At 45.2% G+C, this 27,083-nt stretch overlaps 1 protein-coding gene across 6 annotated transcripts in view; it reads right to left on the bottom strand.

The window, feature by feature from the left end:
• Positions 1–740: 740 nt before the first annotated feature.
• The window catches only part of DRP2 (dystrophin related protein 2), a 66,253-nt gene continuing 39,910 nt past the window's right edge, over positions 741–27,083 (bottom strand). For 4 of the 6 annotated variants that reach the window (XM_053580960.1, XM_053580959.1, XM_053580963.1 and 1 more), the window contains 18 exons: positions 25,962–26,230; positions 25,431–25,577; positions 24,912–24,990; positions 22,920–22,980; positions 22,532–22,593; positions 20,180–20,254; positions 19,051–19,252; positions 18,462–18,547; positions 16,961–17,118; positions 16,482–16,648; positions 13,715–13,826; positions 12,101–12,237; positions 11,726–11,791; positions 11,385–11,450; positions 10,268–10,411; positions 7,911–8,148; positions 6,578–6,698; positions 741–6,276 (listed from right to left, as the gene is read on the bottom strand). In XM_053580960.1, the coding sequence (XP_053436935.1) occupies positions 6,152–6,276; positions 6,578–6,698; positions 7,911–8,148; positions 10,268–10,411; positions 11,385–11,450; positions 11,726–11,791; positions 12,101–12,237; positions 13,715–13,826; positions 16,482–16,648; positions 16,961–17,118; positions 18,462–18,547; positions 19,051–19,252; positions 20,180–20,254; positions 22,532–22,593; positions 22,920–22,980; positions 24,912–24,990; positions 25,431–25,577; positions 25,962–26,230 (2,315 nt within the window). In that variant the 3' untranslated portion in view covers positions 741–6,151. The remainder of the gene's footprint in view (positions 6,277–6,577; positions 6,699–7,910; positions 8,149–10,267; positions 10,412–11,384; positions 11,451–11,725; positions 11,792–12,100; positions 12,238–13,714; positions 13,827–16,481; positions 16,649–16,960; positions 17,119–18,461; positions 18,548–19,050; positions 19,253–20,179; positions 20,255–22,531; positions 22,594–22,919; positions 22,981–24,911; positions 24,991–25,430; positions 25,578–25,961; positions 26,231–27,083) is intronic. The other 2 variants (XM_053580961.1, XM_053580962.1) reach the window with 2 other exon arrangements.

Raw genomic sequence — 27,083 nt, 5'->3', positions numbered from 1 at the left:
ATCTTGGGAGGAGGAAGGCTGCCATGAGGCAGTTTCTCATTTGCCTCCCTCATTCCAGTAAGGTATAGGCTCTAGGGCTTTTTGCCTGACTGCCCTCCCCCAGAAGAAACAGATGCAGGCCACAAAATTGCTCAGTGCAGTGTGGCATTGGTTACTCAGCACCATCAAGTCCCACCATTCATGTTGTGTGCTATCTGGCCCTTTTTGTTTCAGTGTTATCCTGTGGGACAAGGAAGGAAGGCACTGACACCATTGTTGATCTTGCTTCTTCTGTCTCTATAATTAACAAACTGTTTGGAGCTATCTACATTTCTTGTTTTATTACCAGCTGAATTTGTTAGTTTGCTTAACAATTCCAAGAACTTAGTTTTTAAAAAGAATACAAAATCTCTCATTAATAATTATTTTATACTGATTATATGTTGAAAATATAATATTTGGGATATATTTGATTAAAAAGTATATTAAGGCCAGGCGCGGTTGCTCACCCCTACAATCCTAGCACTCTGGGAGGCTGAGGTAGGTGGATTGCCTGAGCTCACAGGTTCAAGACCAGCCTGAGCCAGAGCGAGACTCTGTCTCTAAAGTTTGCTGGGCATTGTGGCGGGCACCTGTGGTCCCAGCTACTTGGGAGGCTGAAGCAAAAGGATCGCTTGAGCCCAAGAGTTTGAGATTGCTGTGAGCTATGACGCCACTGGCACTCTAATGAGGGCAACAAAGTCAGACTCTATCTCAAAAAAAAAAGTATATTATTAAAATTAATCTACCTGAAAAAAAAATTAATCTACCTGTTTTACTTTTTAATATGGTTGCTATAAAATTTAAAATTACATATGTGGCTTGCGTTATATTTCTACTGCACAGTTCTGCTGTAGTTTGGTGAGAAAAGAAAAAATGGTGGCAGGGAAGAGGGACATATAGGATTTTATTTTGCCAGAAAATGGCATTTAAAAAGAACTATCACCATCAATTCACAGGGACATTTTTACGCCCAAAATGTATATAGCCATAATCTCAGAATAAAGGAAAAATCTTTAAATTAAATAATCTCAGAATAAAGGAAAAATTTTAAATTAAATAAATGTAACTTTATGGAAACTGCCACTGCATTGTCCTGAATTTTCTTTTTTTTTTTTTGTCCCGATCCGATTTTTCTTTTTTTGTTTGTTTTTTGTAGAGACAGAGTCTCACTTTATCGCCCTAGGTAGAGTGCCGTCGTGTCACACAGCTCACAGCAACCTCCAACTCCTGGGCTTAGGCGATTCTCTTGCCTCAGCCTCCTGAATAGCTTGGACTACAGGCGCCTGCCACAAGGCCCAGATATTTTTGTTGTTGTTGTTGTTGCAGTTTGGCTGGGGCAGGGCTCGAACCTGCCACCCTTGGTATATGGGGCTGGCGCCATACCCACTGAGCCACAGGTGCCGCCCTTTTATCGTGATTTTTCTTACATTGCTTTAGACTAGTGAAAAATTCCTCAGATTGATGAGGATAGAATTTAGAAGCCATTGCTATGCTGAGCTCCATCCCATGAGGTGATAATTAGCTAATTTGGGGAAGGGTAGGAGGCTTGAGAGGCAACCAGTCCAGGTAAAAGCAGCAGATGGGACCAATGGGGGTGTTGGTTTTTCTCCCATAGATGTTAGACTCATCTGGTGGCCTTATGTTTTTTTTTTTTTTTGAGACAGAGTTTCACTTTGTCACCCTCGGTAGAGGGCCGTGGCATCACAGCTCACAGCAACCTCAAACTCTTGGGCTTAAGCGATTCTCTTGCCTCGGCCTCCCAAGTAGCTCGGACTACAGGCACCTACCACAACGCCTGGCCATTTTTTTGTTGCAGTTGCCATTGTTGTTTAGCTGGGCCAGGCCAGGTTCAAACCTGCCAGCCTCAGTGTATGTGGCTGGTGCTGTAACCATCGTGCACAGGCACTGAGCCTGGTGGCCTTATTTTTTATAATGCTTCTGAAGCTTCTTGGTCCACCTTCTCTTTCCACCCCCCAAATAAGAGAGTCAGATAGTATAACCAGAGGAACCAAAGTAAACAAATACAAATTTATTCTTTTCAAAGCAGAATTCAAGGGAAAGGTGAAAAGCACCACAGTGAGTGGCAATCAAAGTTAACCAATTTGTTCCAACCCTGCCTCTTAATCTCAAACTTTTCTAGACTTGGCTGCCACCCTGTCACTTCCCCTGAATCCCTTCCCCAATTCTCATCCTTTTGACTAGTTCTTACAAACAGCATAACAGACTTCAGTCTGGCCTCAATAATGCCCAGGGGACAGCAAAGACATTCAGCAGGTCCCTTCTCAAATATGGCAGCTGTGGGAGGAGATGGAAGCTGGGAGCTGAGCCTTGAGCCTTTCCCTCTCCCACAGCCATTGGTGTTAAAAAAGTGAGACACAGCTGAAGAATTCCTTTGTTCCCACGGGAGCTGCCTAACTGAGGAGCTATGTCTCCACAGCCCGAGGACAGGACCTCCAGTTTCTCTCCTAGAACTAACCATTTGTGTAAGGGCAGCTATTTTCTTGGTTATCTGTCCCTGTCCCTTATGTCAAGAGAAACTGGATGGGATCCTTGGCCTGAAATAGTCCCAGAGGTGAGGTTATGACTCTGCCATTGAGAACGTGAGTTCAAAGAATGTTCTAGCCCTACACTGGATATGGAGCCCAAACTCCAAACACACCCCTGGCAGCACGGGCATTCCTTAAAATGATTCTGGAGGGAAAACATCTCCCAGAATTGGCCTCTTCCTGGCCTTAGGGTTTATCATTACTGTGACTTGCTAGCCCAGTTCCTGGAGCACCAGAAACTAAAACAGGCTTCTCTGTAGGGAAGTATTTCTCAGCTTTGGGCCTTGAAGAAAATAGGTACTTGAGAGCCTTTGATTCTAGCCTTTCCAAAGTGGAGGGAACGGCATATGACCTCTTGGGGGGTTCCCCTAGGAAACCATATCCCAGCCCAGTGTGCTCCAGCCAGTCAACCTTCCCTAACAATCCCCAATCAATGTGAATCCACTCTGCTTTAGGTGGAAGCAAAGCTATCCTCTTTTAGCCTTTATCAAATTCTGTTGAGAATAAATTGCCTGTCAGTCCTAACTGTTCCCTGATACTATTTGACAACAACCTCAGCAAACACATTCCTTATCACTGATGCTAATTCTATAGTCATAGGTTTCCCTTAGGCTACCAACTGAGCAACTCCCTTCATCACTCTTCCAGTGCAGGGCCAGAACTACACAGCACCAAGCACAATGCTTTCAGGTAACATGATACACAACAGATGCCTAAAAATATACAGTAAATATATTCAGTAAACCCAACCCCAATCCAGATTCACAGTGCCCAAGGATCCGTTTACTTCACTGTGGGCACGCTGCCCATACATGCTTCAGTAACTGTCACTGGACCCCTGAGTGATACACTCACATCAGGTCATTAAGGTAAACACAGAATCACAAAGTATCAGTGACTCCCTTAGTGAGAATTCAACTCTTGACCTGCTGCTTCAGTCCACCTACAACACGGATACTACATAACGAGATCTACCATGCCTGGACCACGGCAATTGCCACAGGTTCTCAGCAGCCCAAGAGCTCTTAGGTGGGGTGGGGGTAACAGGACTTGCCAGGGCTTTTCTGGTAAGAGAGGGTTCCATAATATCTGCCTTCCTAAGGCTCACATAGGCATATGCCTCAAAGTCCCTGAGCCCTCTGTCCCACATTCCTACTTACAATTTAGGCCCTCATGTTGACTGATACCTACTTACCACTTGCTCACCATCTATCCAGATACCCAGTTATCCCACTCAGAGACCTCATGAACACTAGAGTAGATGTTGCGATATGAAGTCTGACATCCCAGACCTGTGGCTTAGAGTAGGGGGAGGAGGCAACCCTAAACCTCCGGACCCAAGCCACTGTTCTACCTCCCCAGCAGCAGATCAATCTAGGTTCCCAGTAGTTCGACCCACTGGCTAACTCATGGCTTGATTATAACACAACACCCAAACTGTTTCACTCTCCCCTGATGTTGGTGGAGATTTCTTTAAAAAGCCTTGAGCCAGATCTTAAACTGGAAGGGTCCTAAGAATGTACTCTGTGTCTTAGCCTGGAAGAAGCTAATAACGGCATATTTGTTACTTCTGTCTCTGCATGGGGTGGGCAGAGCTTGCATTTGCTCTATTTTGGCACCTGAATCATTGTTTAAGGGAACCCAGGAAAATTCATCTAAGGCCCAGGTCTCAAGGGGAAAAGATTTGGAATGAGTGAAGAGAACAAAGTGACTCTTCCCTCTGTGGCCACAGACTTCTGCTGCTTTGGTCTTGAGGTCAGCCCACCCCAAACATCAATGGAGAGAGACATCCTAAAGGAGCAGCCAGTATGCATCTATCTTTCCAACAAGAGGCTGGGACTAACAAAGAGCAAGGCAGAACATTAATTCTTCAAGAGGTATTAGAATTTAATATGTGAGTGAGGCCAGGAGAGCGCTGATGTACAGTAGATATGTAGAATAGATATGTATGTATATAAACTTAGGCAAACTAAGTTGACTGTAGAGCTCCAGGTTATAAAGCTCCTCTTGGTAGAAAGCTGCCTAAGTGGGCTCTGAATCTATTCAAAGCCCACTCTCTCATCCCCCATTACCTGTTCTGAATAGTTTTTAGGTAAAGGGATGATAGTATATGTTGCCTAGGAAGAATTAGTTCAGTGTGAGGATTGGGTTCATTTTCCACAGTTAGAAAGAACAGTTTTATGCACAGGAAGGCCTTGCTGTTGTCTGGGTGGAAAGTGACCCTCTTTCTGATTCATGGTCAGTGGCCCCTAGGGAGGGGCTACTACTTAAGGTGGTCTGTTGCAAATGACTTATGATTATCTGGGGGCAATTAGCCACCTCACCCGATTAAGCCTAAGATCTAGAAGGGTCGCAGCCTGAAAAAGTGATAGGGAGTCCTACTCCTTCAGGCTAGAGGGTAGCTTCTCCTTCCTAACCTAAGGAGAACAAGAACCTCCACTGGGGCGGCGCCTGGGGCTCAGTGAGTAGGGCCCTGGCCCCATATACCAAGGGTGGCGGGTTTGAACCTGGCCCCGGCCAAACCGCAACAACAACAAAAAAATAGCCAGGCATTGTGGCGGGCACCTGTAGTCCCAGCTACTCGGGAGGCTGAGGCAAGAGAATCGCCTAAGCCCAAGAGCTGAAGGTTGCTGTGAGCGGTGACAGTATAGCACTCTACAGAGGGCAACAAAGTGAAACTCTGTCTCAAAAAACAAACAAACAAAAAAAAAAAAAAAAAACGCCTGAGCAAGCTGCCACTCATCGGGGGATCTGTAAGGGCAAACTCAGAGGAACAAAAGGTGGCTGCAGCTGTGTTTCCAGAGCAATGCAGCAGGTCTCTGAGGATGCCGAGGCCTTCAGGAAATAGGAGGATTGGGGTAGGGGCAAAAAATCTAAAGCCGTATAAGAATTTCTTTAATGTTTCTAAATATAAGGTGGGAGAAGGAACCAAAATGAACTATTGCCCATTGAGAAAGGTCTACCAGGTAGTGAGGCAGAAGGATTAAAGATATTCAAGGAGGAAACATCTAGGTAACATTGGATGGCTAAAGATCTGCCCTGGAGCTGAAGTAATAGGACCATACTGCCCAGACTTTTTCCGGGCTGACTCTGGAGTGGGGTGTCTCAGGGATACCCTTTTGCCTCCCTGAGTTGGCCCAGAGAGTAGGGCTAATGCCTGTGGATTCATAATGCTGGAATCCTGGGGCCATTAGGCATCTCCCTCTCCGTAATTCCATGGAGAAGGTAAAGGGGCCAATGGCACTACTTAGCTCGGCAAGAGAGCTTCTCTGCTCTCCATCTGAATGGCTAAGTGCTGTTTGCCTGGGTTGTAAAAGAAGCGTACTTAAAGGAGTGGTCTCAAACTTGAGGATTAAAGGGAACATTTTAGAGTTAGAGGAATCATGCCTCCCCTTCCCCCACCACCCCCCTCCCAAACACATACCCCTCACATACCACCAGATCCCTGCTGCTGCCCAGAGCCCAAATAACTCTGCTTGAGGAACATGGGGCCAGTGGGGACAAAAAGGTTGGGTGAAGTCTGAGGGAAGGCTTTGACCAGAACCAGGAGAGGACTATGGACTATAGGATGGGGATCTCGCTCATCAAGAGGCCAGCAGGGTGTTGGCCGTCACATCAGAACTTCGCACACTGGGGAAGGCATGGCGGAGCTTCTCCATGATGTCCTCCAAGCACAGGCTGACATCCTGGCTCTTTGATCCCACATCATCTGAGTTGGAAAAGAGATTGGGAAGAGAACTAGAGACTCCTTTATGAGGCCTAGGGGCCAGGTAGGATACTACCAGCTGAAGGGCAGACCCACCAGCAGTGCTTATGTCTTCCCAGCACAATGCCTAGTACATGAGGGTGCTTGATATACATTTGTAGAATAAGCATATGAATGAATCAGTCAATAAACTGATCATCTGACTCTAAGCTCAAAGCCATGGGAAACCCATGGCAGCACTAGCAAAACCTTGGGCAGGACAAAGCCACACAAGAAGGAGCTGAAAAGAGCCAAGGAAACTCACCTGCAGCCTCTGTGTCTGGGGTAGTCTCTCCCTTCTCCCGAGGGTGACTGCCTTCTGACTGCTGTGGAGAGGAAGCTAGGGACGAGCCTGCAGAGCCATTTCCATCTGATTCGGTGGGTGGCTAGCAAGAAGTAAGGCATGATTGAAGTGGCTTTGCCTTCCTGACCTTATCTTGACAGATTCCTGAGCTTAGAAGGGAACTTAGGAACTCCATACACATCCCTTTGCCCTTGGACTTTAAGAAGCTTTTGGTAATGGCCCAAACAGTGGCATCCTCTTTTAGAAAACGTTTGAATATCCCATTACTGATTAATTTTCTTCTTCAACAACATGTATCAAAGGCTCTCAGTTTTTATAAGAATGGCATCGCACCTAAAGGTCCTCTGCTGTCATTTCAGCTATGATTAAGCTATTTAAAATGCAATTTTCTGTAGAAATGTAGAGTTGTATACCTGATCCTTAGATCATGACATAATAGCATATGGTTAGAAAGCTCCAGGAATCCACTTAGAGTCCATGCCTTGGAGGATCTGGGGAAGAGGTGGTGAGGGGACGGGGGACAGGTGGTATTGCCTGATACATATAATGACAATAACAAGTACCATTTATGAAGTGTGTACTATATTCATGGTCTTGTGCTAAATTCTATGAATTCATTATCTCATTTTATGTTCACCTCAATTTTATGAAGTTGGTACTATTATTATCCCTGCTTTACAGATGAGGAAACTGGGAGCATAGAGATGTAAAGTAACAGTCCTAATGCGCTGTAGCCACTAATTTGCAGAACCACATTCAAACTAATTTGCAGAACCACATTCAAACCCAGAGCTATCTGACTCCAGCTACACTACAGTATACACACTACTTCTCAAAGATGAAACGGACAGAAAGTAACAAGAGACCTCTATAAGCAAAAAGTTATCTTTTGCCAAACATGTCCAGACTTGCTTCTTTCTAGTAAATACCACAATAGCAAAATCAACATTTTGGATGATTTTTGAATTTAGTTCTTTCAGTATTGGATTCCAATGGGTTGGGAAGAAATGAGCCCTCAGAAGTCTACTCTGCCCCAGAACCCGCAGTAGCTTGAGAATGACATATAAGGGTGGCATGGAAGCTAGGTGGAAGATAGTCGGTCAGTGATGTGACCATACCAGCCCCTTTTTTTTCCCTGCCTACCCCAACTACAGGCCCAGTTCTTTTCAGGAAGTCCCCTGAAAGCCACTGCCAAGGATTTCTTTCCTGCATTCTCTTGACTGCACTCCCCAACTCCCTAGCCTTCCCCTGCCCTTAGTGGCTGCCCTGGTCCTTTCCCTGTCTCCAGCCTCACCTGTAGGAGCAGCTCCCTCAGGCGCTGCAGCTGGGACTCTAACTGCTTATTGTGGTCTTCAAGGATCTGCATGCGTGTCTCCAGGCGGCTCTTGTGCTGCCGAAGGATCCGGGCCTCAGCCAGAAGCTCCTCATTGTGCTGGTCTGCTGCTACCTCGGTGGAGCCCTCAGCCAGGGTAGGTGCCTCAGCAGCCTCCTCATGCTGCCACTTCAGGCGCCTCAGCTCTCCCTGGAGAATCCTACCAAGGACAGAGAAGCCAAGGCCTGTATGAGCCCAACAGGGTGCTGATTGTCCAGGTACCAGATGTCCTCCTGGGCCTAGGTGTACTCTCTCACCCCACGCCATCCCCAGCACACTCTTGCTTGAGTGGCTATATCTACTTCCTGTCCAGCACATATGTCATTTACTCTGCCATCCTGAGACCTCAGAGCAGGGAGAGCTGACATTTCACATAAGAAATGTCTTAGGGCTTTGATGCGCTGCTGTGGGGATTAATTCTGACCTTAAACTCAGGCAGAAACACAGTCTGCAAATAAATGGGGCCTTAGGGCTACTGACTCACCTAGTCCATTTTTAGAGTTTTAGATCCCAGGGAAAGATGTAACATAAACAAGAGACCACCTGCCTTGTGTGTTTTCTCTATAACCCTTCTCTTTGGGCCACTTTGAACATCCATTTTGGGTCATTAAGGAAATAGATTCCAAAGAGATGGACTACCTCAGGGGATATCACTTTCTTCTTCAACAGAACAGAGTTGCCCAATGTGTCCCAGGGCCTGCCCACTGCTGCTCTAAGGCTGTGTTTCTCAAAATATTCATAGTGAAAAACCAGGGTTTTCTTCACTCCTTTGTGGACCAATATGTGATCCTCATGCACATGACTAGCACACAGTTCATGTCATGCACAATTCGACACAAAAGGCCAACAACATTCCAACTGGTCCATTTTCAATGACATGAGGTCACTAATTCTGTGCTTGAATGTCATGCTGCTGTAATAGTTTCTTTTTTTTTATTAAATCATAACTGTATACATTGATGTGATCATGGGGCATCATACACTCGCTTCATAGACCATTTGACACATTTTCATCACAATGGTTAACAATGCCTTAGTTTCTAAGAGCCTAGTTTGCATCTGCATCTATCTTGTCCTGGACTGGTCATAGGCTGGCCCTGGTCTGCCCTCCACACTTTTTTTTTTTTCTTTTTTAGAGACAGAATCTCATTTTATTACTCTCGGTAGAGTACCGTGGCGCATCACAGCTCACAGCAACCTCCAACTCCTGGGCTTAGGAGATTCTCTTGCCTTAGCCTCCCGAATAGCTGGGACTACAAGTGCCCACCACAACGCCTGGCTATTTATTGTTGTTGTTGTTGCAGTTTGGCCAGGGCCAGGTTCGAACCTGCCACCCTCTGTATATGGGCCCGGTGTCCTATCCACTGAGCCACAGGTGCCACCCTGCTACCATTCCTACTTTATGGAGATTCATGACATCCCTGTAATCTTCACCCTCCTTCTTCAAGTCCTGAGATGCTCTGTGTAATGTCATGGTCCTCTGGGATATTTCCACTAGATGATAAGCATCTCTTTCCACTTTTTTTTTTTTTTTTGCAGTTTTTTTTTGGCTGGGGCTGAGTTTGAACCTGCCACCTCCAGCATATGGGGCCGGTGTCCTACTCCTTTGAGCCACAGGCACTGCCCGATCTCTTTCCACTTCTAACAGTAAAAGTTCTCTGAGGGCAGGGACATGTCTTATTCTCTTCTATATTCTCTGTGCTGTTATTCTCTCTACTTTCATCTAATGTGGAAAAATAGGGATTTAATTTAAAAGATCCAAACAATTCTTATAATAGCTAACATTTATTGAGCCCTTATTATAAGCCAGGCACTGAAATAATACATTATATGCCTGATCTCATTTAGTTTTCACAAGTGACCCTAGGAAGTAGGTTCAATTATCATCATCCCTATTTTATCTTTTTATTTATTTTTTTTTTATTTTTTGAGACAGAGTCTCAAGCTGTCACCCTGAATAGAGTGCCGTGGTGTCATAGCCCACAGCAACCTCCAACTCGCGGGCTTAAATGATCCTCTTGCCTCAGATTTTCAATTTTTAGTAGAGATGGGGGTCTCGCTTTTGCTCAGGCTGGTCTTGAATGTGTGAGCTCAGGCAATCCACCCATCTTCGCCTCCCAGAGTGCTAGGATTACAGGTGCATCATCACTATTTTAAAGACGAGGAAATAGAGGATCACAGAAAATAATTCACACAGTTAGGATACAGAAGTGCCAGGACTTAAATACAAGCTGTCTGCCTTGAGAACCCACAGAGATTTGTACCATCATCACACCCACCGGTTCTCATCTTCCAAGTGGGCCAAGATCTTCTCTAGGTCCCCCTTGCTTTCTGTGGCCACGCTGCATGGAGCCTGCTGCCCAAAGGCCAGCTCCCGGTCTGTGATGGGGCTGGAGTGCCGCAGCAGGTACTGGTCCTCATCTCTGCATGGGTTTGGGGAGAAGAAAGGAGGTAGTCATGTGTTGAACAGAAAAACAGATCTGGATATGGGTTCTCGGCTCCAAGCCTGGGCCCCAGGAGATGCATGCTGGAGGATTTACTTCTAAGTCACGTCAAGAGGGAAGGCCATATATTCAGGCCTGAGAGGGATGAAAATGTTCAAAGATGGCAGAGGCTGTGGTTGGGGTCACCAGGAGATTGTGTTTTCGGGATGCTGGGGTTTCTGGATTCTGCTTATTAACTCCCTGGGCAACAATGAGAAAATGACCTCCGTTTCTGTGCTATTTCACCAGTCTGCCCTTCTTTGTTTCCTCGTCCCCCAGAGGGATCTGAGTCCCAGTCAGGACCAGATTGATCCATGTAGCCAGCAGTTCCTACCAGGGGTCCTCAAACTTTTTAAACAGGGGGCCAGTTCACTGTCTCTCAGACCATTGGAGGGCCAGACTATAGTTAAAAAAACAAACAAACTATGAACAAATTCCTATGCACACTGCACATATCTTATTTTGAAGTAAAAAAAACAAAATGGGAACAAATACAATCACACCACCTCATGTGGCCCGCGGGCCGTAGTTTGAGGACCCCTGTGACCTAGGCCCTCTGAGCAAGAGGGGGACCTTCCCAGACATGCAGGGAATCCCTTTGGCTATATTTTAGTTAGGTCCCTGATGTCTTCTGGGGTTGGTGTAAAGGATATAACATTGCAACAGGAAGACACCTGGGCAGATAGTAGGGAGATTAGTACATCATTCATTCTCTACCTCAGTTGATTGAAAGAGGGAAAATGGCTTTTTTTATTAAATACTTTGTCCAGAAAACAGGAAGGAAAGCTGGGAGCCAAGGACCCTAACCACCCTGCATGCTTCCCATGCCCTGGAGAATGCATCCATCCTAAATGGTGGCAGATGGATCCCAAGGAGAGCTATTTCTGGAAAATAAGCAGCTGTGGAAACTTACATGCTGTCATCTGGGGAAAGGCTGTCATTAAAAAAGGAACAATTTTGACTTTCCATCTCAGCAAGCCTAAGAAGAAAGAGCAGAAACAGGAGGGAAAACAGGAAGTGTGTGTGTGTGGGTGCTTTCACCACAGGGATTCTTATCCCACAACAGGACCATTGGCTTTGGAAGCTGCCTTAACTACCCCTAAGTGTTAGAGCTCATTGGCTGCTGAATACTCTACTATGCACATCTCCTGGCCCTGATTCCATTCTCCTTGCTGCAACTCAAAACCCCTTCCACTTGAACTTCCTACAAACCCCACACCTCCCCACCTCCACCTCCCGTAAACCTGGTGGTACCTGCTGGCAAAATGCTCAATGCGGGAGTGTGTGTCAGCATGTGGCAACATTGGGGAAGAAGCCGGCCTAGAAGAAAGCAGCAAAGACTCAGAAGACCAGAGACCGGGCAGCTGGTCAGCTGGGCAGCCTGTTTTCTCCCCTCCCCACCACACACATTATGGAGATGAGTAAGAGCTCATAGAACAGGATACACAGGCTGGATGCCAGTCTATTCCTCAAGCCAGAATCCAGGTCAGGCCCAAGCCGAACTGCCCAGTCACTAGTAGGATTTACCCTGGAACACTCCCCTAGCCCACCTGGCACTCAGCCCCTTGACAACACACAATCAGGTTCAGTGAGGCTGCCCGCAGCCCCTGCTCAGCCACTGGTACTCACATCTCGCTGTAATCAGCCTCCAGCACTGATTGCACAGGCAGATAACCTCGCTGAGGGTGCTTGCTGAAATAATGCTTTGAACGAAATTTGTTCTTTAAGGTTGTGGCAAAATCCCTCATGTTCTCACTGGATGTGGTCTGGTGGGGAGGGAGAGAGACAGAGCAGAAGGACTCACCCTAATGGCTTCCAGATGCAGGTGTGGCTCCTCCCCTAGTGCAGAAGCATGACAAGGAATCCACCCTTGCTCATGCCTACCACACCTGCTGCTTGATAAAGATGTGGAAGGCTATGTGCCAAAATGTGAACACTGGTTGCCTCTGAGAAGTAACTGGACAGGTGTGGAACAGGGTGAGGAGGGGAACTTTTCTTCTATACTTTAAAAACTTCTTTACAATCTGATTCTTTTACAATGTTTGTTATTTTATTTTATTTTTTTTTAGAGACAGAGTCTCATTTTGTCACCCTTGGTAGACAAAGGGCTTAGGCGATTAGCTCCCGAGTAGCTGGGACTACAAGCGCCCACCACAATGCCTGGCTATTTTTTTGTTGCAGTTTGGCCAGGGCCGGGTTCAAACCCGCCACCCTCGGTATATGGGGCCAGCGCCTTACGCACTGAGCCACAGGCACTGCCCCATGCTTGTTAAATTTGTAAAATAGCTTTTCTGTAACTTCTAAGGATATAGAGGATAAACAGGAGGTATAAGGTTATCAGTCAACTACCTCCAGCCACTTTTCCATATATAACTCTTCTTATATTTTCCCTAACATGATAATAAATGAAAAGTAAAGGGCATTGTCCCTGTTCCCACTAGGTCACATAATTCTGTGACAAAAGAATTTGAAGAGGTGACGTCTTGGAAAGATGGATTATGGGAAAATGGGCTAAAATATGTGATGGAAGGTGGAGGAAAGAGTGAAGGGAAAAGCTGGGAATATTCTTGGGGCTTTGGGAGAATATGTGGGGACAGAAAGGGATAGAGACATGTAGGGAGCAGAGACAGCTCAGGAAGCTAGGCATACAGCTCTGGGTCTTGAACACAGCACAGGAGCAAATCTGTAGCTGCAGTTCAGGGATGCTGATCGTGGGATGCTGATGCCCTGGTCTACGAAGGGCATGGCTGCCAGGGAAAACCAACTGGAGTTTGGGGCCCATTAAAGAACATACTTTTTACCCACAAGGGATTGATTTGAGCATGAAGTTTGGTATTGAGTAGAAGGGATGAAAACATTGACAAAGTAATTGGAAAAGACCAAGTAACCCAGTAGAGGAGCAGTACAGGAACCTAGGCAAGAAAAACTCAAGTGAGCAATGGAAGGTGAGTCACCTGGAACTGTCTTGCCCTCTGTGTTTTTTTCCTGAGACTTTAATCTGCAGTAAAATAGTGAGTGCGCTTTAAAGAGCTGAGACTGTCCTAGGCCAGCTGCATCCAATCCCTGTCGGTAGTGAGGCAGCAGCTATGCTAGAAGAATCCCTTATACCAGTGAATCACCAGGGCTGTTTGGAGAACGTTCCCCATAGGACAGCCGAATACATTGAGCCAATGCTGGACAAAGTAGATGTAGGTCTAGTATCTGAGAGTTGCCCACCCCTCCACCTAGCCCGGGCCTCCATACCGGTGTGTAATACTCCATGATGGGGTAGTACAGCTTGTTGCCTTTGCTAGCCCTGCCTGTTAAGAAGCAGGTCTGGCAGATGTCGACATTAAATTGTTTCAGACTCCGGTACCTTGGAGAGAGGAGACATGGTAGGGAAGAGAATCCAGTGTGCTACCATACCTCCCCACTGTTCCCCAAACATCAAAATATACACACACATTAGAAGGGAGTGAGGCATGGAGCCATAACATGCCCAATGTCCTATACATAGCAGTGGCTGAGTCCTCAGTAGATAAACGGCCTTATTCTACAGATCATAAATCACCATGAAATCACAAGCCCAGGTTCTGAGGAAGCATGGGAAATAGCATTATCTTACCATCTTTGTTTAAAGGTGGTGGGGAGGAGCAAAAGTAAAGATCTCATTATATCAAGTCTAGGCTCCCAGGTATCACTACCTACCTTGGAAGTTACACTTTAAGGACAAAGTCAGTTTATTCTACAAGCCTCATATAAGTTGGCCAGAAGTTATTTCTTTCTTTCTTTTTTTTGAGACAGAGTTTCACTATGTCACCCTCAGTAAAGAGCTGTGGCGTCCTAGCTCACAGCAACCTCAAACTCTTGGGCTCAAGTGATCCTCTTGCTTCAGCCTCCTGAGTAGCTGGGACTACAGGTGCCTGCCACAATGCCCAGCTATTTTTAGAGACGGGTTCTACCACTAACTAGCTGTCTGAACTTGGGCAAATTACATTCCACATTTTTTTATTTTAGAGACAGAGTCTCACTTTGTCACCCTCAGTAGAGTGCTGTAGTGTCACAGCTCACAGCAACCTCCAGCTCTTTGGCTTAGGCAATTCTCTTGCCTCAGCCTCCCGAGTAGTTGGACAACAGGTGCCTGCCACAATGCCCGGCTATTTTGTTGTTGTTGTTGCAGTTTGGCCGGGGCTGGGTTTGGACCCACCACCCTCAGTATATAGGGCAGGCGCCCTACTCACGGAGCCACAAGTGCTGCCCACATTCCACATTTTATAAAAAGCAGAGTGGTTGTAAGAAAGAGTTGAGTAGGGGTGGTGCCTGTGGCTCAAAGGAGTAGGGCGCCAGCCCCATATACCGGTGGTGGAGTCAAACCTGGCTTCGGCCAAAAAAAAAAAAAAAAAAAAGAAAGAAAGAGTTGAGTGTTAGCGGTTTAAAAAGTCAAAAAGTTGAGCATTTTATGATTAAAGCCAAATTTAGGATAATGGTTACCTTTGTTGGTGGAAAGAGGGGAAGTAACAGAAACCTCAAATGTATCACAATAATATTTTATTTCTGTAAGCTTTTTTGTGGGTATATACTGTGGTATGCTGAGGCCAAGTCATACCAGCTCACAAGGGTTGGCTTAAAATTTCAGGGGTTTTCTAAGCTGGTTGTTAAATACAGCCATTACTAAAAATTAAACTACATAAACTCACAATTAAATAAATGATTTTTAAAAAGGTAAGAAATACTCGGTGTGTTCTCACCTAACAGGCACAATGTCATGGTACAAGGCAACTTTTAAGTGAGGGGCACAACTACAACTTGGACTTTACCTAATAAATGCAAACAATATAACCTAATCATGGGAGGCACCTATGGCTCAGTGAGTAGGGCGCCGGCCCCATATACCGAGGGTGGTGGGCTCGTACCCAGCCCCAGCCAGCTAAAACAGCAATGACAACTGCAACAACAACAAAAAAAGCTGGGCGTTGTAGTGGGCGCCTGTGGTCCCAGCTACTCGGGAGGCTGAAGCAAAAGAATCACTTAAGCCCAAGAGTTGGAGATTGCTGTGAGCTGTGATGTCACTTCACTCTACCGAGAGCGACAAAGTAAAACTCTGTCTCAAAAAAAAAAAAAAAATATATATATATATATAACCTGATCGTCAGTACCCTCATATTAATCTGAAATTTAAAAAAAGGAAAAAAATACTCAAAACTCATCACTTCCTAATTACTTTACTATTATCTGTGCTCTTGGGGTTATCTATCTATCTATATATCTATCAATCTAATTTTGAGACAGGGTCTCACTCTGTCACCCAAGCAGCAGTGCAGTGTTATGATCATAGCTCACTGCAACTTCCAATCCCTGTGCTCACGTGATTCTCTGGCCTTAGCCTCCCGAAGTGCTGGGATTACAGGAGTGAGCCATCGTGCCTGGCCTCTTGAGGTTATTTACATCAACTGTATGTGCATGGTGGAAATATAATACTATAAATGATGTACAACTGAGCATTTCCTCTCGACTCTGCTCAGAGACTTACTGTAGGTAGCCTGACATTAGCCACAGTGGGAGTTTATGTCACAGAAACTAGCAAATATTACAAATCAGATTTCCTTTTTTCTTTCTAAACAGTATGGATTTTTTTTCTCTACATTGCTTTTATTATATGCCAAAGAAAAGGGAGTATTTGACATACTGTATTTTTGTGTTTTTTTTGTTTTCCAAAATATTAAGGGGGTACCTTGAGAGTAGGTTTTGAAACATTTGCAGCACACTATTTGGTACATAGCGATCTTTATAGTGTCCTCTATACGTTTTCTGTAGGTCTGTAACACTTCATAATACAACTAAAATAAAAAAACTTCATTGCCATTTTTTAAAAAAATTAAACATCCTTCGATGAAAGGATTACAACAACATATAACACATAATAGATTAACTGTAATTATATAATAAGTATGTCATGCATTGTTTTGTAATATCTGATTTGTATGTCACATGACACATTTATTTTCAACCTAACAGGTATTGTTTTCCTTACCTGAATCCCTTGATGGGGCACTGCCTACAGATAGAGCACTTAGTCTGATGCTTCACTTGCTCAGCAATGGTGACCCGATGCAAAACAGCCAGCCACACCATGGACTGGGGCTCCAAGTTGACCCACTCCAGGAACTGGGAAGCTTCAATGACTGGCTTCCCAGTGCTCTAGGAAAACAAGAAGCCCAATGGGAATGATTGATGCCCAAGTGTCTTGTCTGTAGAATGACAGCCCTCAGAGGAGCAGGGGAACCAGCAGGGCCTGGGTTGGCCTATTTTTCTGTCCCGCCCTTGCTGAGCTGCCACTCTCCCCAATAGGACTCTGACCCTAGAACCTAGAGAACCTTCTGCCCTTTTGTCCTGTCCCAACAAACTCCCTTACATCTCAGTACTTCAGATCAAAAGCTTAGCACTTAGTCCTCCTTCCATCCCTCCTGTCTCCCCTTCTCTCCTTCCTTCCCTCCTCAGTTCCATACTCACAAAACGGAAGCAACTACGAACACTGGGCTCCACGTTGCTGCCCCCAAAGGCTGCTACTTCACCCAGCTGACGGGGCACCTGAATAGCCTCATGAAGCAGGACACCAAGGTGGCGCTGGTCACACTGGCTGCCTGAGTTGGCCACTTGACTGAAGAGGTCTGCTGGCCCCACCATCAAGAATGGCCACCCCAGTGCAGGAATGGCCAGAAAATGGCATGAGGAGAAAGGGCAGAACAGACAGGGAAAGAGCACACAGACTGAGTTAATGTCTTTTGAACCTAGAATACTTGGAGATCCATCCCTGACCCTCTAGGAGCCCAGGAGTTTTAGAAAGAGCATTCTTTTTGTTCAGAGAGAAAAAAAGACAGAGACAAAAAGAGAGCATCAGGAAGAGAGGGAGAGAGAAAACAGAGAGACAGAGAGCTGTGTGTAAGAGCAGCGCCAGACGCAGATATGACACTTGTGGGAAAAAAGATTCCTCGAGAAGCAAGATGAGGGGGTGTGGGCTCAGGGTGCCTGAACATGAGTCACGGTTGAGCTGCTGTACCCTCTCCTATAGCTCATATGGTCTGACAATTCAGTCATCTTTCAACTGTTCACATAAATGGAAGGAAACACTGGCATTGGATAATCCAAAAAGAGCTAATTCAAAGCGCTATTCATCTCATCTCAAAGGAATGTTGGGAGAAATAAATAATATCACAGCCATGAATAAGCTTGGGAAAGTTCCCTTCTCTGTAAAGTTTCCCCAGACCACCATCATCTGTCTCTCCTCTGTGATCTGATATAGCATATATCCTTTGCCATTTTGGATTATTCTCATTGGTACTTTCCGAACAATGCTTCCTGTGTACTTCTGTCTCCTCCTCTGAACTATAAACCACTTGAAGCAGGGACTGTGTCTAATTTAACCTAACATTCACCCCATTTAGCAAAGTGGTCTATACATGTTAGGACTCAACAACTAATGATGCTGCTGCTGAAACATTCAAAATGCTGAACACAAGATGGAGGATAGAGGGGAAAGCAAAGGTACTATAAACCAGAGAGGTGAAAAACTACAGAAGTATATACTGTCCACCTTCCAGATAACAGGGATTATTGCACACTGCCCATGTAATGACACAAAAAGTCTCTAGGGGAATGTGTGACATAGCTTCAGACTGGGGGAAGGCTAAGCCTGGAATGCTTCAGGGAAATACACTAGAAAGTCAGGGCTCTGGGTACCCCAGGACACCAATGTCGATCCTGGCTAAGTACTTACATCAGATCAGAAGAAACCAAGCCCCTTGGAATGACATTAGCAGTCATTCCAGTGTCGCTAGCTTTTGGCTATCATGTGTTCTTTGCAATAGCCTGGACCAAACAGTGTCACAAGGTAGCCCAACCAGCCCCCTACTGAGTCATAAGACCTACCACTGGCTTATCTTACCCTCTTCTTTCTCCCTACAAGACCTCTACCTCCACTCAACACCACTTTAGACTTTGGGGTTGTACTCACACTGAAGTTTTTCCTTCACTTCTGTGCCACACAGGCATGCAATGCCAGTCTTAAAGGACAATGCCCGCATCTTTCCGCTGCGACCACTAGGTTTAAAAGAAGAGACTTAGAATATGAATATATATAAAGGGTTAACATTTTGGCAGTCACTTCCATTACAGAGTTGATCCCAGCCCATCCCTGTGCCAACCATGCCCCAAGCTGAGCTGGGTCCAAGTCCCCCATGGCAGCAACCTCTTTCCACCATTCCCACTCAAGACATCCCATTGACTTTTTTATTCTTTTGAGACAGAGCCTCAAGCTGTCGCCCTGGGTAGAGTGCTGTGGCATCACAGCTCACAGCAACCTCCAACTCCTGGGTTCAAGCGATTCTCCTGCCTCTGCCTCCCAAGTAGCTGGAACTACAGGTGCCCCACAATGCCTGGCTATTTTTTGGTTGCAGCCATCATTGTTGTTTGGCGGGCCTGGGCTGGATTTGAACCCTCCAGCTCTGGTCTATGTGGCTGGCACCTTAACCGCTTGAGCTATAGGCGCTGAGCCCATCCCATTGACTTTTATCCTGGAGGCTTCCAGAGTTAAAAGGCCTTACCTATCAAAAACATTGAGGAGCCAGTTGAGGGTCATGTCCACACAGAGTGGCACATTGACCAGGATGCCTCTTTCCTCCTCAAGCCGCTCATATAAGGCGGTCAGGCAGTGGATGACCTCCACCACATCCATCACGTGCTCACTGGCTTGCAGATCATGCTCGTTGAAGACCTCCAGGGCTGTGGTTAAAGTTACCAGGTCCACTGGGAAGGAGAATAGAGAAGAAAAAAAACATAGCCAGAAGTAGAACTCCCAGGATTAGATACCAAGGTAATACAACCAGCATCACCAAATTTGACTCAGTCTCCGGAACAACCATTTGCAAGTATGTTACAGCTTCTCCTTTACCAAGACCCTCATCCCAAGGAAGGTGGGAGGCAGCAAAAGGTGCTTCAAATTAACCCAACCTATTCTTATAGCCCTATGTTCTTTGACATCTGTTTTTAAAAGATGTTGTGATGTGAGTAAATTCATCCCTTATATCATATAAACTCCTAAGGGAATCAAATCTCATTTTAAGTTTCTCTGTCTTTACCTAAGTTTCAACTGCAAATCGGTTTGTCCATGAGCCTTGTTCTGAGAAGCTAGACACCAGCTATGAAGGCTTAGGTATGGCTGGGGAAATGTGATATATATCAGAAGGACAGTTTAGTTACCTCCAATGCTGGATGTGCTTGAGCCTAGCCAGATGTGCTTGAGCCAGGAAGCTTGAATAAATAGTGTTCACGAGAAAGGCCAGAAGGCATATAATATCTGCAGCCATACTGTTCCCTAACCACTGGAATTTTCTTTAAATGTTCTGTTGCTACATCCAGTAACCCCAAGATGGCAAATCATGGGCTGGGATACTTCCTCAAGGAACTTGCTTGATTATCCATGTTGGTTAGGGGAAAAGGGGCAGGTGGAGGATAACTGTAGGGTTAGTTTGGAAACATATCTGGGGCTTAGGGAGAATGGAAGGGCCCTGAAAAGAGCAGGTGTTCACAGGCAGCATATGCCAGCCTTTGGAGAGTTTCTACCATGCCAATCAACAACCCTGGCCAAGGTGGGATGAAAGTGGGAAACAGCAGACAGATGAGGAACAGAAGTAAGAGAGTGAAAGCCATAGGGAAGTATGACAGGAGACGTACAGCGCAGGGCCTTCTGGACTCTGCGGAGCTTCATGGCAGTGCGATAAGCTGAGAACTTAATGTTGTTCAGATCAGCTGCAAAGAATGGAGAGAGACCCACTCAGATCAGAGAAACGCAAATTAAAGCCACAACATGATATCATCTTATACCCATCAGATTGACAAAAAATAGAAGTCTGACTGACAATAGGAAGTGTCAACAATGATGTGGAATAATAGGAACTACCAGTGAAAGTGCAAACTGAAACAATCACCTTGGCAAACAACTTAGTATTACCTGGTAAAATGTAACAGCCATATGTCCTATCCCCTAGCCGCTATATATCCCAGAGCAATGATTTACAAGTATGTTTTGGCCAAGACTCATAGTATGAAATTCTTTTTGTGTCATGAGCCAGTATACATACGCATGTGTGAGTATATAAATAACTGAGTCAAACATTTCAGGAAGCAATTCCTGACTAGATTTGATAAGTATAAAGCATAACAAACTTAATATCGAATATGACTATTGTTAAGGATCTATTGTATGTTAATACTTCCTATTCTATATTTCAAAATTTTTAAATGCTTATGACAACATACTGAAATAAGGTTATGACCTGTGGACTGAAAAATATGCCCTGGAGAAACCCTTGCACACATGCACTAGAAGACATGTACAAGAAAGCTTCAGCAGCACTGCTCTTATTATCTCCAAAGTAGAGACAACCCACTTCTAGTAGAATGGATAAAGAAACTGTGCCGTATACAATGGAATATGCTATAGCAGTGAAAATGAATGAACTATAGTCACATGCATCAACATGGATAAAATTTGCAACACAATGATAAGTCTCTCTTAGTAGGCAAAGATAAGGCATGCAAAAGTCACACTCATCACAGCCAGGACAGTATGTTTCAAAGCAGATCAGACTTAACATCTGTACGCATAATTCCCTAATGTGATGATAAAATGATCCAGGGGGAAATGTAGAGCCTCCAGTTGAGGCAGGTGCAGAGGGGAGCAAAAGGAAAGGTATCAGAGAAAGGATGAGCCACTCATTTCCTCTCCCACCTGCTTATTGGTTGGGATTCCCTTCTATTCTTTTCTTTAAAACCAGTTTATTGAGGTATAATTGACATACAAAAAGCTGTACAGATTTAATGTCTACAACTTTTTTTTTTTTTTTTGAGACAGAGTCTCACTATGTCACCCTCAGTGGAGTGCCGTGGTGTCCCAGCTCACGGCAACCTCAAACTCTTGAACTTAAGTGATTCTCTTGCCTCAGCCTCCCAACTAGCTGGGACTACAGGCACCCACTACAATGCCCAGCTATTTTTTTTGTTGTTGTTGTTGTCGTCATTGTTGTTTAGCAGGCCGGGCCAGGTTCGAACCCACTAGCTCCTAACCACTGAGCTACAGACACTAAGCCTAATGTCTACAACTTGATGAGTTTGGAGTTAAATATACACCTGTGTTGGCTCAGTGCCTGTAGCTCAGCAATTAGGGCACCAGACACTATACACCAGAGCTGATGGGTTGGAATCCAAACTGGAGCTGCCAAACAGCAATGACAACTACAACCAAAAAATAGCCAGGCGTTGTGGTGGGCAGCTATAGTCCCAGCTACTTGGGAGGCTAAGGCAAGAGAATCGCTTAAGCCCAAGAGTTTGAGTTTGCTGTGAGCTGTGATGCCACAGCACTCTACCAAGGGTGACAAAGTGAATCTGTCTCAATAAATAAATAAATAAATAAACAAACAAACGAACAAACACATGTGAAACCACCACCACAATCGATGCCATAAATACATCTATCCCCTCTAAAGGCTTCCTCCTCCCCTCTTTATTATTTTCTATAAGAACACTTAATATACATCGCTTCTCGGCCTTTTGGCTAAGATCAAGTGTGTGAAGAACACTTAATAGAAGATCTACTTTCTTAGCAAATGTTTAATGATACAATCCAGTACAGTCAACCATCGACACTTTGATGCACAGTATATCTCTAGGACTTATTCATCTTGCATAACTGAAACTTTGTACCTTTCCCATTTCCCCCTGCCCTCAGCCACTGGCAACCACCATTCTACTCTCCGCTTCTATAAGTTTGACTATTTTAGATTCCTTACGTAAGTGGGGTCATGTAGTATTTGTCCTTCTTTGCTTGCCTTATTTCACTTTATATAAAATCCTGCAGGTTCATCCATGTTGTCTCAGATGGCAAGATTTCCTTCTTTTTAAAGGCTAAATAATATTCCATTATATGGATTATGCCACATTTTCTTTATCCATTCATTCTTGATGGACATTATAGGACAAAGGCAGCTGTATAGATCCCCATCTTGTATGAGAACTCCACATTCTTACCTAGGGTTTGGTATAACTCTGTCATCTTGGGATGGTCCCAGCATGTGGTCTGAGCCTGGTGGCTACAAACAAAAGCATCAATAGCACCAGTGTCGATACCACTCACCCCCCCATATACACACATGTGTGCACACCTCTAAGTTGACAGATTGGACACAAGAAGGTGCAGGATCCCAGGGTGAACCCTAAAGATCCCATAGCACAAGGGTTCAACTTTATCTAGGTCAAATCTTGTGCTCTTGAGATGAGTAGGAGAAAAAGTGGAATTGATGGAGGAATCCCAACAGACAAGGAGTGACAGGGATGGGTAGCAAAAGGATAGGAGAGGAGGAGGTGGCAGGAGAATGGGCAGGTGACTGACCCGCTTCTGATTCAGATGGTCACTCACTTGATGTAGTAGGGAACTTTATTGGGTGAAATTGCTCTTTCCCAGGGAACCTGGACAGAGGCTGATAAAGAGAAAGAAAGCAAGCATAGCTCTACTACTGCTCTTTAGGCCCCTGGCCACCCTGCTGCTCTATCCTCCCAAAGAGGTGATCAAGCCCAAAAGGAGATGCCTGACTCACTGCCAGCTCTCAAAAGCCCTTGAGGGTGGGGCTACCACTTCTAATGAACATACTTCTCTCCCTGATGTTAGTGCAAGGGAAGAGGAAGAGGTTTTCATTGTTACCCTAACTTACCAGAGATATGGCAAGGGTATGAATCTGACCTTGGCCACCCTGACAATCTTCTTTCTTCCTGAGCAGGCTACCACTTCTACCCATTCACTTGCAGGCAGCTAGATTGTTCCTGTGGATAGGAAGTGGACCCTACTTTCCTCTTGGGGCTCAAAGCCCTTCCCCCAGAAGGTTAAGCTTCTGAGTCCTGTGGGACAGTTGGGAAATGGCACTGCCCATTTCTCTCTCATGAGGAACTCATGCCTCTCTCTGCCCTGTGTCTTTATCTTCCAGATCTTTAAGAGAGGCTCAGGTTACTTGGCCAACCTGCCCACTGCAGTTTACCTGGGTACAAAAGCCATCTGTAGGTATAGCTGCATGGCAGGGAATATTATAACAACACTACTAACCACAGTTAATATTTCTTGAGCTCCTGCTATGTGACAGATACTATGCTCAATGCTTTGTGGATATATCTAATTTTCTTATCTGTATACTCTCATCATCTCCACTGCTACTCACCCGGTCTGGGCCACTATAATCCTATGCCTGGATTATTGCAATGTGCCTCCTAACAGGTTTCCCTGCTCCCACTCCTGCCCCCAAGCAGCATAAGGCACATCATGCCACCCTTCAGGTCAAACTCTGCCAAAGGTTCTCCACTACATTCAGAATAAAATACAGGCCAGGCACGGTGGCTCACCCCTGTAATCGTAGCATTCTGAGAGGCCAAGGCAAAAGCTTAGGAGTCTGAGACCAGTCTGAGTAAGAGCGAGATCCTGTCTCTACCAAAAATAGAAAAACTAGCTGGGCCTTGTGGAGGGCACCTGTAGTCCCAGCTACTCGGGAGGCTGAGGAAAGAAGATTATGCGAACCCTAGAGTTAGAGGTTGCTGTGAACTAGGCTGACACCAGAACACTGTAGCCGGGGCAACAGAGTGAGACTCTGTCTCAAAAAAATAAAATAAAGTAAAATAAAATCTTAAGTTCTTCCCATTACCTACAAGGCCCTGTCTTCCTCAGCTCTTCCCGTCTTTGCTTTCTTTCTCCTTGCTGCTCCTCAGGCCTAAAGGCCTGGAAGCTGCTGTTCGCTCTGCCTAGTAGGCTTCTCCCTCAGTCCTCCACATGGTTCAATCCTTCACCTCCATTGGGCCTCTGCTCAGATGTCACCCTCTCAGTGAGCCTCTGCTAACTACCATGTTCAAAATTGCAACACCTCCCCCGTGAAGTCCAGCACACCCTATCCATGCCTTCCCTGCTTTAATTTTTTCTATAACCCTTGTCACCAATTGACCTTAGATGTATTTTCCTTATTTGTTAGAGTTTTACTTATTTGTATTGTGGATTTCTGTCTGTTTTGTTCACTGATACAGCCCACAATGGGCCCTCAATAAATGTTGTTGAATAAATAAAGTCATTTAATTCCCATAACCCAATGAGCTAAGGAAAACTTTTTCCCTCTTTTTACAGATGGGAGAACTGAGGTTCAGAAAGGGCGTGCTATTTTTTCAGGCTTGCATAGCTATTAAGTTGAGGTGCTATAACTCACATCTAGGTCTCTTGATTTGAGATACTATTCTCTTAACTACTACCCTACACTGCATTATCCTTACTGCTTCTCAGATGTCAATGTATGGGCTCCCATCATGCCCCCAGGGACAAGAACAGACTCTCTTGGAAGATGGCTGAGGTTCTGCCAAGCGAAGACCAGTTTGTCTCACGTACAGGAGAGGAAGTGTTGTGACCCCGGCCCAAAGTCCCGGTGGGCATCCTGGAGCTGTTTAAGCCTCTCTCCAACTGACACCTATGGAAAGAACAGGTAGGAAGTCAGTAGATTCATTCTAGCAGTGTGGGATCTCCAGCACCCTATGAATCTTTATAAGCTCCCTCATCGGCTGGCTTTTCTCTGGTTCCAATTTTTTCTGTCATCTTCATCCCCCCACTCCTAGTCTTCCCCTAGGACTCCCAAGGGTCAGAGAAGAGCATCCCTAATTCCAGCCTACATTCATTTTCTCTGCCCCTGTCTGCCCAAGTTTAGAAAGGTCTCTCATTTCTTCATTCCAATCACTCCATGAAGATTAGAGGTTAAGGAGCCCATTCTTGGGCCCCATGTTCTCTACTATTCTTTTCCCACACAGGTCCCATTCCCATACCCCTTCATTTCCTTTGAACCTGGAGAAGTTTCCCCCACATCTAATTATATTGAGGCAAGTCCCCATGGTTCCCTCTCAGCTGTTCTTCTACCTGTAGCTGTTTCCATCGGATGTTGATCTGTTCCAGGGCTCGGGAATTCTCCATTGACAAATGCACATCAGATATGGCAAGTTGGTGGGCTAGATCATTCACCAGCTTCACTCCATCTTTCATGGGGGAGAATTCTTCTTTGAATAGCTAGAGAACCAGGACCCAAATGCCACAGCAAAGAGTAGAAAAGAAGAACCATTATTTATTCACCTCCACTCCTCCCTCTTCATCCAGAGGTTTTGTTACAACAAAACTACCTAGGTGCATGTCTATTTAGGCAATCAGGCTAAGCTGTGGGTGGCCACTGTCCTTATCCTCTTCCTCTCCTCTCAGAAAACATCATGGAAAGAGAAGACAGTGGAAAACCAGAAGAGACTCAGTCTAAATCAGGCCCAAATTTAGCATAGAAACCAAGAGGCCCATCTGTAGTCCAGGCCAACAATGGAGTCTCAGCAGCAAGAACACTGTCAGGGACTGGGGACAGAGCTAAGTCTCAGGTTTGACTACAGTCAAGGAGGGGACCTAACATACCTTAATAGTCTGGATGTGCTCTGGGAGTGAATCAATGAACAAATCCCCAATGGGCTCCCACGTAGCTCGGACTCCCTCGGCTTGGGTAAGAGTAGTGCTTAACTCCTCCATTGCCCCCTGGATCTCCAACAGCTGCTCCAGGGTGTGCTCAATGTGACGGTGCTGGTCCACACAGCGGGCTGTCAGCTTCTCCCATAATTCACTGGCCACTGTTGCTTGCTTCCACACAAAGCGGCTAAGATTCTGGATCCTCTGTCTGGGGGAGGTATCTGTAAGGACAGGCAGCAAGCCAGGTCAGGCCAGCCACCCAGGGGCAGGGCAGGGAAAGACAGAGACAAAGACAGCCCTTTATAAAGTGTGTGCGTTTGTGTGCATGCTCACATTACCACATGCATGTTTGTGTATATATTCAAATATGCACAATTACATATGTTTCCATGGTTGAGCCCTTTTGCACATTCAAGATTTTTAAAAAAAAATTCAACTAATTTTTTAATTAGTTTAGTTTAATTAGTTTTAATTAGTTTACTTTGAAATCATTATAGTTTCACATGCAGTTGTAAGAAATAATACAGAGATCTCATGTGCCCTCTGCCCAGTTTCCTCAAATGGTAACATCTTGCAAAATGATAGTATGATATTACAATCAGAATACTGACACTGACACAATTCACCAATTCTGTTTAGGGCTCCCCAGTTTTACTTTGTGTGTGTTGTGTGTGCACACGTGTACACTCATGTTTAGTACTGTATGATTGCATCACATGTTGGTTCATGTATCTATCACTACTGTCAAGAGACCACATTGTTTTTTTTCCACTTACTGTATCATGAGGATTTCCACTTTTTTTTATTTAATGGGCAAGGTAAAAAATGAGTAAAATATTTTAAGTGGTGTACTGAGGTGAATCATCCAGAGTCTTGTTCACATGGCCCTGGAATGTAATTTTGCATTTGTGTCTGTGGCCCACTTCCATCCAAAGAAGGGAGGCATTTTATGAAGACTCAGCCCAGGAGAAGTTCGGTATAATGTAACCAGCTCTTCCACCTAGGCTCCTAATTTGTAGATTTCCTCTTCCTCCTTCAGACCTCCTCTTAGAAGCAGATTTAGAGCCCCCAAAT

This window comes from Nycticebus coucang, chromosome X (genome assembly GCF_027406575.1).
Source record: "Nycticebus coucang isolate mNycCou1 chromosome X, mNycCou1.pri, whole genome shotgun sequence".
NCBI classification, from domain to species: Eukaryota; Metazoa; Chordata; class Mammalia; order Primates; family Lorisidae; genus Nycticebus; species Nycticebus coucang.
The sequence above is the reverse complement of the archived record's forward strand: the minus strand, read 5'-3'. Positions and strand labels throughout refer to the sequence as shown.